The sequence below is a fragment of the Lactuca sativa genome, chromosome 3, assembly GCF_002870075.4.
Source record: "Lactuca sativa cultivar Salinas chromosome 3, Lsat_Salinas_v11, whole genome shotgun sequence".
In the NCBI taxonomy this organism is placed as follows: Eukaryota; Viridiplantae; Streptophyta; class Magnoliopsida; order Asterales; family Asteraceae; genus Lactuca; species Lactuca sativa.
The window spans coordinates 65,357,396-65,371,326 of NC_056625.2; the positions used below are offsets into that span (position 1 = coordinate 65,357,396).

A 13,931-nucleotide genomic window follows, 5' to 3' on the forward strand; every position below is an offset into this window, starting at 1 on the left:
CCAATGGTAACTTTTTTTTTATATAATTTATTACTATTCATTTTTTAAATAAACACTTATTGCCATGATTCTTCAACTTATTTGCGTTTTTCTATTAACCACTCAATATATATTGAGTCGTCAATATATTTCTATCTTTTTTTTATTTATTACTCTTATGCTTTAGTTATATTTCACTTTATCCACTTAAATATATTTTAGTTATAAATATTTTTTATTTTTATAATAAATAATTATTTCTATTAAATATTTAATGACATTTCATTTATAAAATATTAAATTATAATGACTATATAACTTTGTTCAATCTTTTTTATGACTATTTCATAATACTTTTTTCGTATTAATTTTTTCGAACAATATTTTGTAATATTTTCCCTTGAAACAACGTATTGTAATATTTTTATTTTAATAAGTTAAAATATAATGTGTGTTTAAAAAAATAAATATCAGGGTTTTATAGAATATTTTAGATAGATATGAGAAAATTAGTTAACTTTTAAAAAAAATCTATAAGAAGAAGTTAACCATTGGAGATGTTATTTAATTAAAGGTTAAAGTTTTTGGAACGATGATATTCAAAAACAATAAAATGTGATTAAATACACACTAAATACAACATCTTCACACGCTAAATAGATCTTCATATCCATCATAGAATGACCAATGTTGAAGGGACTTTCCTTACTAAACAAATCAAACGAATTTAGAAATATTATCAGTTGAGTTTTACTCATGAAAAATTAAATATCCTTCTACCTTTATTTTCTATTTATATTCCTATTCATATAAAATCATAACATGTGGAATCCATTAATTATCATTTTTAGTCATCTATCTTGAATTTTGATTTTAACATTTGTTTGATCTAAATAAAAAGTAGAAGACTATTTGATTTCTTTCTAATCAAACGATTGGATATGATATTCACAAATGGTGAATTTGTTACACGACAGGACTTAACACGACTTAAGTAATTAGTTATAGTGAGAATAGTACATGATTCAATATTAAAATTACTAGGTTGTCTTTCTTTATCCTGCAATAATTATAAATAAAAAATAACATGTACGAATGGACTATACATTTGAAGGCCCACCCCAATACAAAATAATGAGGGACCCAAAGTTTGTGTTTCTTATGATTTTATCGTCGGTTTTTTAAGTGATTGCAAATTTCGTTCTTTATAAATCCAATTAATGTCATAACGTTCAATTATTCATAATTTGTAATGTTTGTGTTTTACCATTCTTCGTAAAATCACTAATTTATTAGGTGATTGTGGTTATGTCTTAACATTTTTGGTAACTATTTAATTTGTACTCTTCGCAGCATAAATAGGTACGTGATTTTGTTTGTGTTTATCAATTAAGAATCTGTTGGTGATATTTATTTGTGTAATGATTAACATCACATCCTGTGAATAAGACTATAAGAGACAAACTCTAAACCTCCATCTGAAAAAAACAGAAGTATGTATAAGGATTAGCTGAACACATAATGCTCATATCATAATTTAACTTAACAATTTTATAAGTATTGGTGTGGATAATCACTCTAGTGTATTTGGACGCCCATATTTTGTTAGTTTGATTTTGAAATGACATTTTAACTTGTCAATTGAATAGGTTTTTTTTTTGTTTTTTTTTTTTAATACTTTTGTTGAGTTGGTAAAAATTAGGGCCAATAAATTTGAACACGGGCTTCAAAAACTAAAAGTCGGTTCTGCTTTCAATAGAAAAGCGTTAAAAATTAGGGACAATAATAATACTGTAAATAACAGTATACAACTTAATGATTATAATCTAAGTCTTCCTTTATTCTAATATCCTAACTCCATCCTTCATCATTAATCATTAGGCGTAGTCCATGGGACCATGAGGTTCAAAAAGGTTAGCCAAGAGCCCATTCTTTCTCAGAGGATTCATACCCATGTCTTTGCACAGTTGATCATTGTACCATATCTCTAAAGCAGCAATCGAAGATCGATAATGGTATTCCCCAGCTGATTCCTTCATATATTCATCCCATCCCTCAATATCCTTCTGCATCTCATCAACACTCGGTGGCTTGAATGCACCTTCAAGAAGCGCAGCCACCCATTTAGACCTCATTTCTGAGGTATAAATATTCGAAAGACTATCGGAAAATCCAATAACCGCTAGTTGTGGTATACGCGGATGAATGCATTCCCTGATAACATTGTTGACCACTGATCAATTAATAATATAAGCAATCATGTTTGTTTCTAAAGTTTATCCAATATAAAACACGACTAATTACCTGTATAGAGGGACTCGTGGTGAATCCACAATGAAGTGACGAAATGTTGGTGATTCAAAAATGTCTTTGAGCTTTTCTACCCCTTTGAATCCAGTAGCGAATATAACAATGTCAGCTTCTATATGTGTGTTGTCCTTTTCAATCACGATGCCATTGTCGTAAAAGCTAAACCTTGGAGTTTTCTTTAGTTTGATGCTTCCTTTCTCAATTGCATTGAAGAAGTCATCTGAATCTGGCAAATAGATGATCAAACTTGAGCGGGCTTCTTTCGAGAAGCTTTCTTGTGGCACCATGTTGTACTTGGCAAGGGGAAGCTTCTTTTTGATGTGGCTTTCGACAAGTTTCGAGACCCCCCAACGCTTTTATATATTGTTGGTGATCAAAGAAGGAAAAATAAGTGCATATATATATGAATGAAGAGGTTAAAATAATAACAATTATGTAATCGGAAATGTGAGAACAAAGTTTAATCAAATACTAATAGCTTAGATATATGTGAATAACAATGTTTAATCACATGTGATTGATACGTATGATAAAAAAAATTTAAAAATAATAAATGAATTCATATTAAAAAAAACATCATATAGATGTTAATTTTAATTTATAAAGAATTAAAAATTAAATTTTTTAACATATTTTGGGAAAAAAAAATCTATAAAAATAGCATTATAGAATGGATGGTCAACATATTTATGACAAAATTATGTAGTTGGTATTTACATATATCATATTAAAATATTTAACCTTATAATTGATTAAATATATTCTAATCATAGAAACGTATGTTTGAGATTAATTATTTGAAGTGTATATTAGTTTATTTCAGTTTGATAACTGTTTTGAATATACTAATTAATTAATAATGACATAAAATACAAAACGTTTATCGTCTTCAATAAGCAAATTTTTATCTAATTTGAAGGTATTAACTTCTTTGAAAGTATAAACATCTTAATTTGAGAGTACTTATTAGCTAGATTATTCGTGTTTTAACCCAAAAAATATCAATCATCGACATACTGTAGCCTCTAATTCTGTTTTCTCAACCATTGTTCCCGTTCATTGTTGAAATATAATAATATATGTGTTATAAAATTTCTAATGCAACTATACCAACTCATCTTGTTTCATGGTTTTTGTTTTATTCTTTTGTTTAGCACAAAATAATTTTGATTCGTTATAACTATTTTTTTAAACATGTTTAATATATATATATATATATATATATATATATATATATATATATATATATATATATATATATATATATATATATATATATATATATATATATATATATATATATATATATATATATATATATATATATATATATATATATATATATCCTCGATTAAACTTAGAAATGTAAGTTTTTAATTTGTCTAGTAAATATTTCATACTACCCGCATAATTATGCTGTGTTAGTATTTTCTATTCAGATTGATTTTATTGAAATAAACTTTTGCTAAAAATGCTTTTCATATATTTTATTGGTATTTGAGATTGTATATTTTATCTTCAAAAAATATATATGTTATATAAATAATTATTTATAAAAGATTTGTTTTTCATGGTTATATATGTTGATTTAAATTTTTGTAAAAGATATTAGTATAATTGATAAAATACAAAACTGTTACATGAAAAATTAAATCAAAAAGTCAATAACATATTGAATGTTTTTTTTTATTATTATTTTACACATAAATTAACAAAATTTATCAAACATTAATAAAGTTTATTATGTTTAAATGCAACATAAGTTAATTCAAACATTTTTTTAACCATATTTTGATGATGCAGATCATAACCTAATAAATGCTTTTACAAAATAATAATAATAATAATAATAATAATAATAATAATAATAATAAAATAGCTTATTCATTTAAGCAATCACAAACACTTGGTATACTTGACAAAACATCGTGTTAAGATGTTAGGATAAATTCTTTAGAGAATTGTATTTGGAATGGTAGAAATATTCGTTGTTGAACCGAGGAGGTTTTAGGGCCTAGCAGTGTTTTTAGTACTTATCATGCATTCTAATAGTTGAAAAAGGTAAAATGATTTAAGGGGTTGACTAATTGACCTCAATGGATTAAAGGCAAGGTAGTGAGATGTTAATGATATTTCAGAAAATAATGCAATTTTAGCCAATAAAAATACCTTAAAAATAATAAAATAAAGTGTCGTTTTAACCAACGAATTTACATTTCAAATTCTGACATTATTCAATTTCTACAGTCGTATATTTGCTTAGAACATGAAACATAGCTTTATGTTTGCGACGTAGTTATTTGGTACTCAAAAGTTGGTTAGAAACCTTTGAACGGGAAGTTCCTTTCCAAATAAAAGACGTTTTTTTTTATAGATATAAGGTTCAATTGTCATATTAAAATGTTGAATGAAAAAAATAAAAGAAAAAATTAAGTATATTATTTAAAAACATAGCTTTTATTATGAATTCAATACATTATATAAAAAATATACAACTATGTAAAAGTAAAATGATAATATAATAACGCATATAATTCGTCACTAGTTTAATGAATTGTAATTGCATAAGAATATCCGCCTTGCTTGTTCCATCTAAAAGATTGACAAGTGTGTCATATTCATGCCATATCTGGTAAATGGGAATTGACGGTTCGCTAATTAATCTCATGTTTTTGTTTTTTGTTTTGTTTTTTTGTTTTTGTTTACTAGCAAAATCAATACTAAAATAATAGCTCATAGTAACATTAAGAGACAAACTCCTAGGCTTGTCTTATTTATTTATTTTTTGTTTTTATTTAAAAATGTATCATCTTGCTATGTGAATTAAGACTTTATGGATGACTTGTGCATTGATTTTAGAGTATTATTACCAATTAGTATAGATGTTCTATGTATCTACATATATGTAAGGATTTGAAAGGTTATTATAAATATTCTATTTATGGATTTCAAAAAAATATTATCATTTATTACAGATATTCTTTAATTTATGATATGAATAAATATTGTAGTATATTCTATGCATCACGCTTGCTGATGTGGAGCTGTAGAGGGACTTACTAGAGGTGAAAGTAAAGTAGCGACGAGACTAAGAAGAAAGCCTTCGCCTGGCTTATGAACCAAAAGCTCCGAGAAACGATTCAAGTATAAATGCGTCAACGGGATTCCCCATGGAGACCAATCCGGGAGCTTCCAGTGATCACGCCGGTATACTAGAGTACACGGATGCTCTGGGCCTGAAAATAAACGTCGGAAAGTTATGGAAGACGACCGGAGAAGATTAAAGTTTGACGATGAATTAACACCTGCATGCAATGCAACTAACCGTTGATCGAAGAGCACTCTCTTGCAATATCGAGTCCTGTTTTCCCGAACCCCACGACAACGACCCTCTTCCCTCTCACGAAATCTGCAGCTTTGTCGTGATCCATGGCGGCATAATCCATGGAATGTATTGCATGTCCCTGGAAAACTTTAGGGCCTTTCCCGGCAGCGAATTCGGGTATATTTGGAACATCTTTGAATCTTCCCAAACAGAGAATCACGAAATCCACGGTGTAAACCTGGTGATTTCACATGATCAATATGTAGATTTCTTTTTCGTTAAGTAAAACAATGACTTTAGAACACTGGATACGATTTATACCTGGATGGAGTCATTTCCGGTGTCGTGTACGGTGACATTCCACTTGCCTTCCGGTAGAAATGGTTCTCTGATTCCGTTCCATAGCGACCATGGGTCGGATGATATTGGTCCGTTAAAGCTGATTCCGTTGACTCGGGAATGGAATTTGATGTGGGGTATGAGATCAAAGTGGGTGGCGTAGGACCGGAGGTAGTCTAGAGTCTGTTGTTGGGTAGGGAAGATATCGGTGACGGAAGACGGCCATGGGAAGTCGGAAAACTGATACAAAGGTTTTGCCGACTGGAGCCTGGTGGTTTTGATGGTTTTAGCCCATACGCCACCAATGTCGGATTCCGACTCAAAGACAATGGGGTTGAAGCCTTTGGAGAGACAGTATTTGCATGCAAGGAGGCCAGAAATTCCGGCCCCTACGATGGCTATTTGCTTTTTATCCATTTTATCTCTCAGGCAATGAAATCTGCGATATGTTCTATGCTCTACTGTTATCTATTTATATATACTCAAGAACCCTAAACATGTAGGATGGGTCCACATATATTTTTGGCCCAGTATAAAAATAAAAATTCCCTTCGAATACATATCAGCAAAGTTTTAAATGCAACAATAAAAACATTGACTATTTAATTGGAATAAAACAAAAACAAAAATGATGTTTACCGCTTAAGATTTAAATATAAAGACTATTAGACAATAAAACAAAAAAAAAATGTTAATTGCAAAGATTTAAAACATTGACTGTTTATATCAATAGCAAATATTTTAGCAAATTAAACTATTGGTTGTAAAACTCATATTTTAAATGGGTTAATTAAAGAGTATGAACTTGTAAGCATGAACCATATGAATAAGTATTTTAATCTATACATATAAAAAAAATATTGACATGTTTTAAAAATTATCATGAATTACAAATTTTTAAAGACATTTTGAAAATTCTAAATTTATAAGAAAACTAATTAAAAATATTGACATAGTTAATTGATAAAGAAAAATAAGTAAATTAATGAATTCTTAAAATTAAAAGACATTTATTACATAAATAATAAACAAAGAAAAAAACAAAAAAAACAAAAATACCATAAAATACCATATGAAAAAATTAATTAAAAATAATAAAAAAATAACATGGAACGAAATAAATGAAAATAAAACATATATCAATTTTTTCTTTCATTTATTAATATAGATTTATACAATATAGCAATAACATTTTCATATATAAAATATATTTTCATAAATAGAAATCAAGAGTTAAATTTGTCAAAGGACAAGTTTTTTTTTGGGGGTTTGAATAGCCAACTTATGATCATCAAGATGATAATTAAATAGACTTGCCAAATAGGGTAGTAATAAATGATAATTTCTTCGATAGAATAATTACTTTTATCTTTTTATTTATTTATTTTATATAATTATTCCTAAACTATACCTTAAATTCATCTACGTTACGAAACTTGAACCCTCAACCTCAATAAAAAAGAACAACACCAAATATCGTTTGGCTACATATTTTAAATTGGAAAAGATTTTAAGAGAAAGGTTTAAGTTGTCAAAAATATTTTTACTTTACAACTACATCTATGTATACATTTGCATCCTCCATAATAAATGGAAATAATTTTGTCATTTGTCATCTTATTATGCATTATGTCACATGTCATTTTGTAGTAAATTTAGATTAGTTTATATTAATGTGTCATTTTATGGTTTTTTTTTTCATTTTTATTAAATTTCATATAATACTTTTATATATATATATATATATATATATATATATATATATATATATATATATATATATATATATATATATATATATATATAATTCATTAATGCAATTTTTTATAATTTCTAAATTCCTAAATTTTTAAATTTAATCCGATTATTTTAGCTGTTTGTTTATTTAAATTTAAAAAATAAATAAGCATTTCAATTTTAATAATTAAATATTTTACTTTTTTCTTATAAATTAAATTTTTTTAAATTGTTAGATCTTTATGATTGTTTATTTTTTAATAAACTCATGTAATATATGGGTCATACAATTAGTTAATTATATAATCTAGGTTATAACTTGTGGAAACCATAGTTATAAAAATAATTAAATTTTTATGGTAAAACTCATAAGTATTATTCAATTATTTTCAATAAATTAATAATTAAACATGATTTTGTAGGATTTTCAATATAGAAATACGATTAATTATCGGCAATCATAATAAAAAATTATTCAAGACGAATTTAGATTTCCCCTAAAAATCAGATATTAAATAAATAATTGTCTAACTTATTATCAACATCAATACTTTAAAAAAATGATAAGAAAATGGTAAGTGTCATTTTTATAAAGCATTTAACAAAAACTATATATTATGAAAAAATAATAATTGACATAATAACTATTCTTTTATTAATATAAGAACATTTAACAAAATTCCGATCCCAAGCCCTTGTTGGGCCATGATGTGCTCGTTTATCATGCACTTGTCCTGGATTTACAACCAGGTGTTACTAAGTAGCATCAAGAAACAATATCTCTGACTCTCTGTTATTTTAACGATCAAATTCGAACATTTTAATTTCACCATTCAAGCTTTAGGATTTTTCCACATTGGTACTGAAAGTTAGAGCATCCACAGCTTCATGCTACATTGTTACGTGACTTGCAAAAAGTCTTTCAAGATGATGTGGTACCACAACCTTTAACATCCCTTATCCCTTATGACACCAACACTTTCAAACCCAAAATGTATTTCCAAAGCGAAAGATTAATTTTTTAAGTGATTCACAAAAATTATCCCGAAAAATAAATCAAAATCTGATTTAGTAAAAAGTTAAAATATCAAGGCTTTTTTTGGGAAAACTTTACGAGTATATATATATATATATATATATATATATATATATATATATATATATATATATATATATATATATATATATATATATATATATATATATATATATAGTAAATTACTGAAATCGTCCCTATGGTTTGCTCAAAATTGCATGTTTGGTCCCTAACTTTTTTTTTGCACTCAGATCGTCCCTGTGGTTTGATTTTGTTGCGTTTTTCGTCCCTATGGTTTGGTCAAAATTGCACGTTTGGTCCCTAACTTTATGTATGTAAGGGACGAAAAACGCAACAAAATCAAACCACATGGACGATCCGAGTGCAAAAAAAAAATTAGGGACCAAACGTGCAATTTTGACCAAACCATAAGGATGATTTCAGTAATTTACTCATATATATATATATATATATATATATATATATATATATATATATATATATATATATATATATATATATATATATATATATATATATATATTTGTTGGTTCCTAAAAAAACATGCAAATGATAATCTTCTTACCATTTTACCAAATATACATGCATCTTTTGTAATTTACATCTTTGCACAAGTATTAATTTATGTTCCAACAAATAATATAGGTATCAATTACTGCTAATTATACCAAGGGATAATAAGCAGAGATCAACTCCACTAGGAGTCTAGGACAAATACTTATGGTTATATACCTCTTTGCATAAGTATATTGACTTAACACAAAATAAATGACATTTAAATAAACAGTGAGGGGATTTTTAGTTAACTAAAAAAAAGACTAAAATTAACATGCAATAAAGGAAGCTAAAGCTACAATTTTAAAAAGAATCATATTTGAGACATTCGATTTTGTGTTCGTTTCATCTATATACAATTGACTATGAATTGATTTTTAGACAATCTTTAACCTAAGTTGGTACTAAAAAATATAAACAGAACTCTATTATCACTTTTAGATGTCGAATTATCTAGTTAAAATAAGCTCTTTAACTAGACTTATATGTACTAACCTTACTCCAAATAAGCTCTTAGAATAAGATTCAAAAATTTGCATTATATTCAATACAATTATTCTCAATAATATTCGATATCCGGAAAATATAAAAATATATGATTTTATGTTTGCAATGTATTAAATCATAAGTTAGGACAATACATTGTTTATTACTTGTGTCTAACTCATACAACATTTATGGATTTTATAAATCAACTAACTTTACTAAAATTAAACTAATTAATGCAACCACTCATGAAAAAAAATTCAAGTACTTTCTTTATTAAACTGAAACATAAATCATTAGATTAAAACAAATCTAAAGCATAAATCATTAGATAAAAACAAATCTAAAACATCAATATAATGGAATGAATCATACATAATCAAATTATTGAATTAGAAATGGAAAAGAAAAGTTTTTAGGCGAATTTAAAAATAAACTAAAAATTGTGTTTACAAATTAAACAACTAAAAATACTGAATTGCTACTCCCAAGTTGTGTTCTTTGATGTTACCTTTCTCAAAATTTTGTATCTCAACCTCCAAAAATCATACATGTGCGAGATAATGACAAGGACATGTATTTATAGGCTTGAAAAAACGTATTGACCAAGTGAAAGCCTGATTTAACCGAGTCAGTTTTGACCTTGCAAATGACTCAAGTGAGCCAAGCTTGTCATGTCCAAAATCTGCTTTTTACCCAATTCAGCTGAGTACACCCAATACAAGTGTGTCTTGACCGAATCAACCGTTCTAAGACCAAAAAAATATGTTTTTTTTATGGACTCGATCAAGTCAAACCCAAGGTATAGGGTGGCTCGATCGTGTAATTATATGGAATGCCCAGATTCTTTGAAATTTTCAACTTTTTCATATCAACTCCAATCTACATGACATTTGAACTGCAACTTTTTAGACATCATAAGTGCGTTGCAAGCTTCAAACAATATGAAACCCAACCATAAAGTGTACAAATCAAAAGGTTCTACTAATTCACATAAAAGTGTCGATATATATGAATGAAAGAGATTAAAAGCCTAAATAAGATGTAAATATATGGATTAAATGTCCTATAAGATTGAATTTTAAAGAATATTTCAAACAACAGGACAATGTGGATGTGTTATTTACCAATCGGTATTGATTGTTAGCCGCCTCAAAATTATCAGTTTCATTTTCACCCATATGTTTCTCTAAAATGATGTTTTATATGATGTTGAAATTTGACATTTTGCGGTATAAATCCCTCCATTTTTAGTTGAATTGGTGGCATGAACAACACAATTCACGGTGCATTTCATCGAGAAATTTATTCGTATGTAAGATCCTATGAAAGATGACAAATGTGAAAATATAAATTCATGAATAATCGATAAGACCCGATCTAACATGTAAGCAAAATTTCTATAGATAAAGTAGTAAAAAATGTAGAAGCATGTGCGTGCTTGCTATAATACTCTCTCTCTCTCTCTAGAACTAGAACTAGGTTGCTCATTTATACAATGAGAGCTCTCTCAACCTATATACAATATACTATACAAGTATATATGGGAAAGCTCAACATATAACCCATATCGAATAAGGGAAAGCCTAAAACACCATCCAATGAAGAGTTTTGGACCATAACATTCTCCCCCTCAAAGCTTGGAATGGATGACCCGACTTCAATTTCTAAAAAGAGAAACTTTACAAATTAGACCTCAAGTGTGACAAAAATGTAGAAGCAATCAACAAATCTTTATGTAACACCCATAAATTCGGGCTAGGCAATAGAGTTATTATAAGCCCTTATAATGACTTTTAAATAAGAGATTGTTTAGGATAATTAATCTTAACCGAGTTATAGTATATGTCGTAAATAGTGAGTTGAAGATAGGTTACTTATTATCCTTAGTGATCTAAACGAAAGTCGTAGTATTAGGGAAAAAAAGAATTTGTGCGTACAGGGAACGTCCAAATCTGACTTCAATAGAGAAGTTATGATTTTTCTAAGATTTCAGCATAGCAGTGTGCGTACATAAATCGTGTTTTAGATCAGTTGATTTTTGGCCAAAACAATCTAAACGAGAATTGAAGGTATCCTTAATAGGATTCCAAAAATATAAAAACCATCGAAAATGGACGCTGGATGTGAGAGATATGCATTTTATACAGGCTTTAATAGGCTAAGCATGTGTAAATAAAATGAAGTCAAAATTAGCCGACGGAGTCTAAGGGAAAGTTATAGATCGTGTCAAGGGCTTTCCGTGGATATAAAGAACATAAAAAACGGAGCTCGTATGAAGGAGACACGTAATTTCTAAATTCTGAAATCGGCACATATAGGGCAACGCACAGAGCTTGCGCGCGAAGTCAGCCATGCTCCTCCAACCGACGAGTAACATGTGTTAGCTAACCGATGGATCGACGTGTTTGAAGTGCGCGGCGCGCACCACTTAGGCGCGGCGTGCATATGTGTTTTTGGCCATATAAATAGCCAACAGTCCCTCATTCATTCCACACACACTCTTACAACCACTCTCTCTATTATCCCTCATGTAAACCTATTTTTCTTTTGTTTCTAGCATGAGGCGAAGCCCTGCGACACCCCGGAGTACGTGTTCGAGTAGTAGCCTTTGAGTAGGAGACTGTAACATCCATAAATATCATACCAAATTTAAACTTTTTAAAACATTTCAAAACCAATGATTATTACAAAACTTGTTTTTAAAATAGTATAGTGTCAGAGTATCCCATAATTAAATCATGAAACATAAGGATGTGTACGATCACGCCTTTGCCTTCCCGCAATCGTCAGAAGTACCTGAAACAAAATCAACAACTGTAAGCCTAAAGCTTAGTGAGTTCCTCTAAAATACCAACGCCATTCAAATATAACCATATCATATAAACAACAGCATGCATAATGAGCCATCAACCTAACCGGACTGCCTGGCAGGCCATCAGTCTATCTAGACCGCTCTCCAAGCCATTAGTAAGTCTGGACCGCCTCGTGGACCTTCAGCCTGTCCAGACCGCTCGTCGGGCCTTCAGTCTGACTAGTATGCCCTCCCAGGTCTGCAGTCTATTCGGTCAGCCCTGGGTATGTTGACCTAAGCACAAAGCATGACCGCCTCAACCCAACCCCCAATCAAACAAACATGTTCACATAAATATCATACGCTAGCTAGCATGTACAGATAGTCATACAGATCTAACAGATCACTAACATGGCAACCATCCTATAACAAGGATACCGATCTAACCGATCACTAACATAGCAACCATCCTATACGCAGGATACCGATCTAACATATCACTAACATAGCATAATCCTATAACCAGGATACCGATCTAATAGATTACTAACATGGAAACCATCCTATACCCAGGATATTGATCTAACAGATCACTAACATAGCATAATCCTATAACCAGGATATCGATCTAACAGATCACTAACAAGGAAACCATCGTATAACCATGATACAAATCATAAAGCATATCATGCAATAAACCCGAATACAAATCCGAAAAGGGTCGATGTTGGTGCCTTAGACCCTGTTGATGTAGTGATGAGAACTCACCTCACAAGTAGCGCTGAATTGGACTAAAAATCTTCGATCGTTGTCTCACCGAAAATCCCGAACTATACAAAATAACAATTGCTAAGTCAACACATGGGATATCAATCTTGACTAAGGGTCCACATAGTCCATTTTTCCTTTTCTCTAATTTGGGCCAAGGCCCAATTATCAAATCCACTATCTAGAAGTCCATATACTTAAGGCCCATTATTGACCTAATTTTCCCAATTGGGCCCCAACTCCCAAATCAACCTCATCAGATGGAAACCCATGTCAAACTGGCCCAAAAAGGAGCCCAATCATGAATCTCAAATCATCAAAAGCCCAACAGAGGGCGAATGCGGGGCGTACTCCTTTGCTACGTTGGGCGTACTTCCGTTTTGCATTGACCACCATTGGGGTGGTTGACTTAGTACGTTGGGCATACAGAAACTACGCGGGGCGTACGCGAGTTTTTGCCAAACCCCTAATAAGTGCTTAATGGCTTAAGCACTTAAGTCCAAACTCCCGATCCATCGACCAAATGTGCCTTAGAACCATAAAGTCTTGAACTTTAGGACTTTGGACATCCAGAAAGTTCC

At 29.6% G+C, this 13,931-nt stretch overlaps 1 protein-coding gene across 1 annotated transcript; it reads right to left on the reverse strand.

Annotated features, from left to right (window-relative positions):
• Positions 1 to 1,704: 1,704 nt before the first annotated feature.
• On the reverse strand, positions 1,705 to 6,412 carry LOC111910879 (probable flavin-containing monooxygenase 1). The gene is made up of 5 exons (XM_023906683.3): positions 5,936 to 6,412; positions 5,615 to 5,852; positions 5,350 to 5,525; positions 2,284 to 2,642; positions 1,705 to 2,193 (listed from the first exon to the last, which is right to left on the reverse strand). Exons 1-5 carry the CDS (start codon positions 6,368 to 6,370, stop codon positions 1,857 to 1,859), a joined length of 1,545 nt encoding a protein of 514 aa, XP_023762451.1. The 5' UTR covers positions 6,371 to 6,412; the 3' UTR covers positions 1,705 to 1,856.
• Positions 6,413 to 13,931: the final 7,519 nt, after the last annotated feature.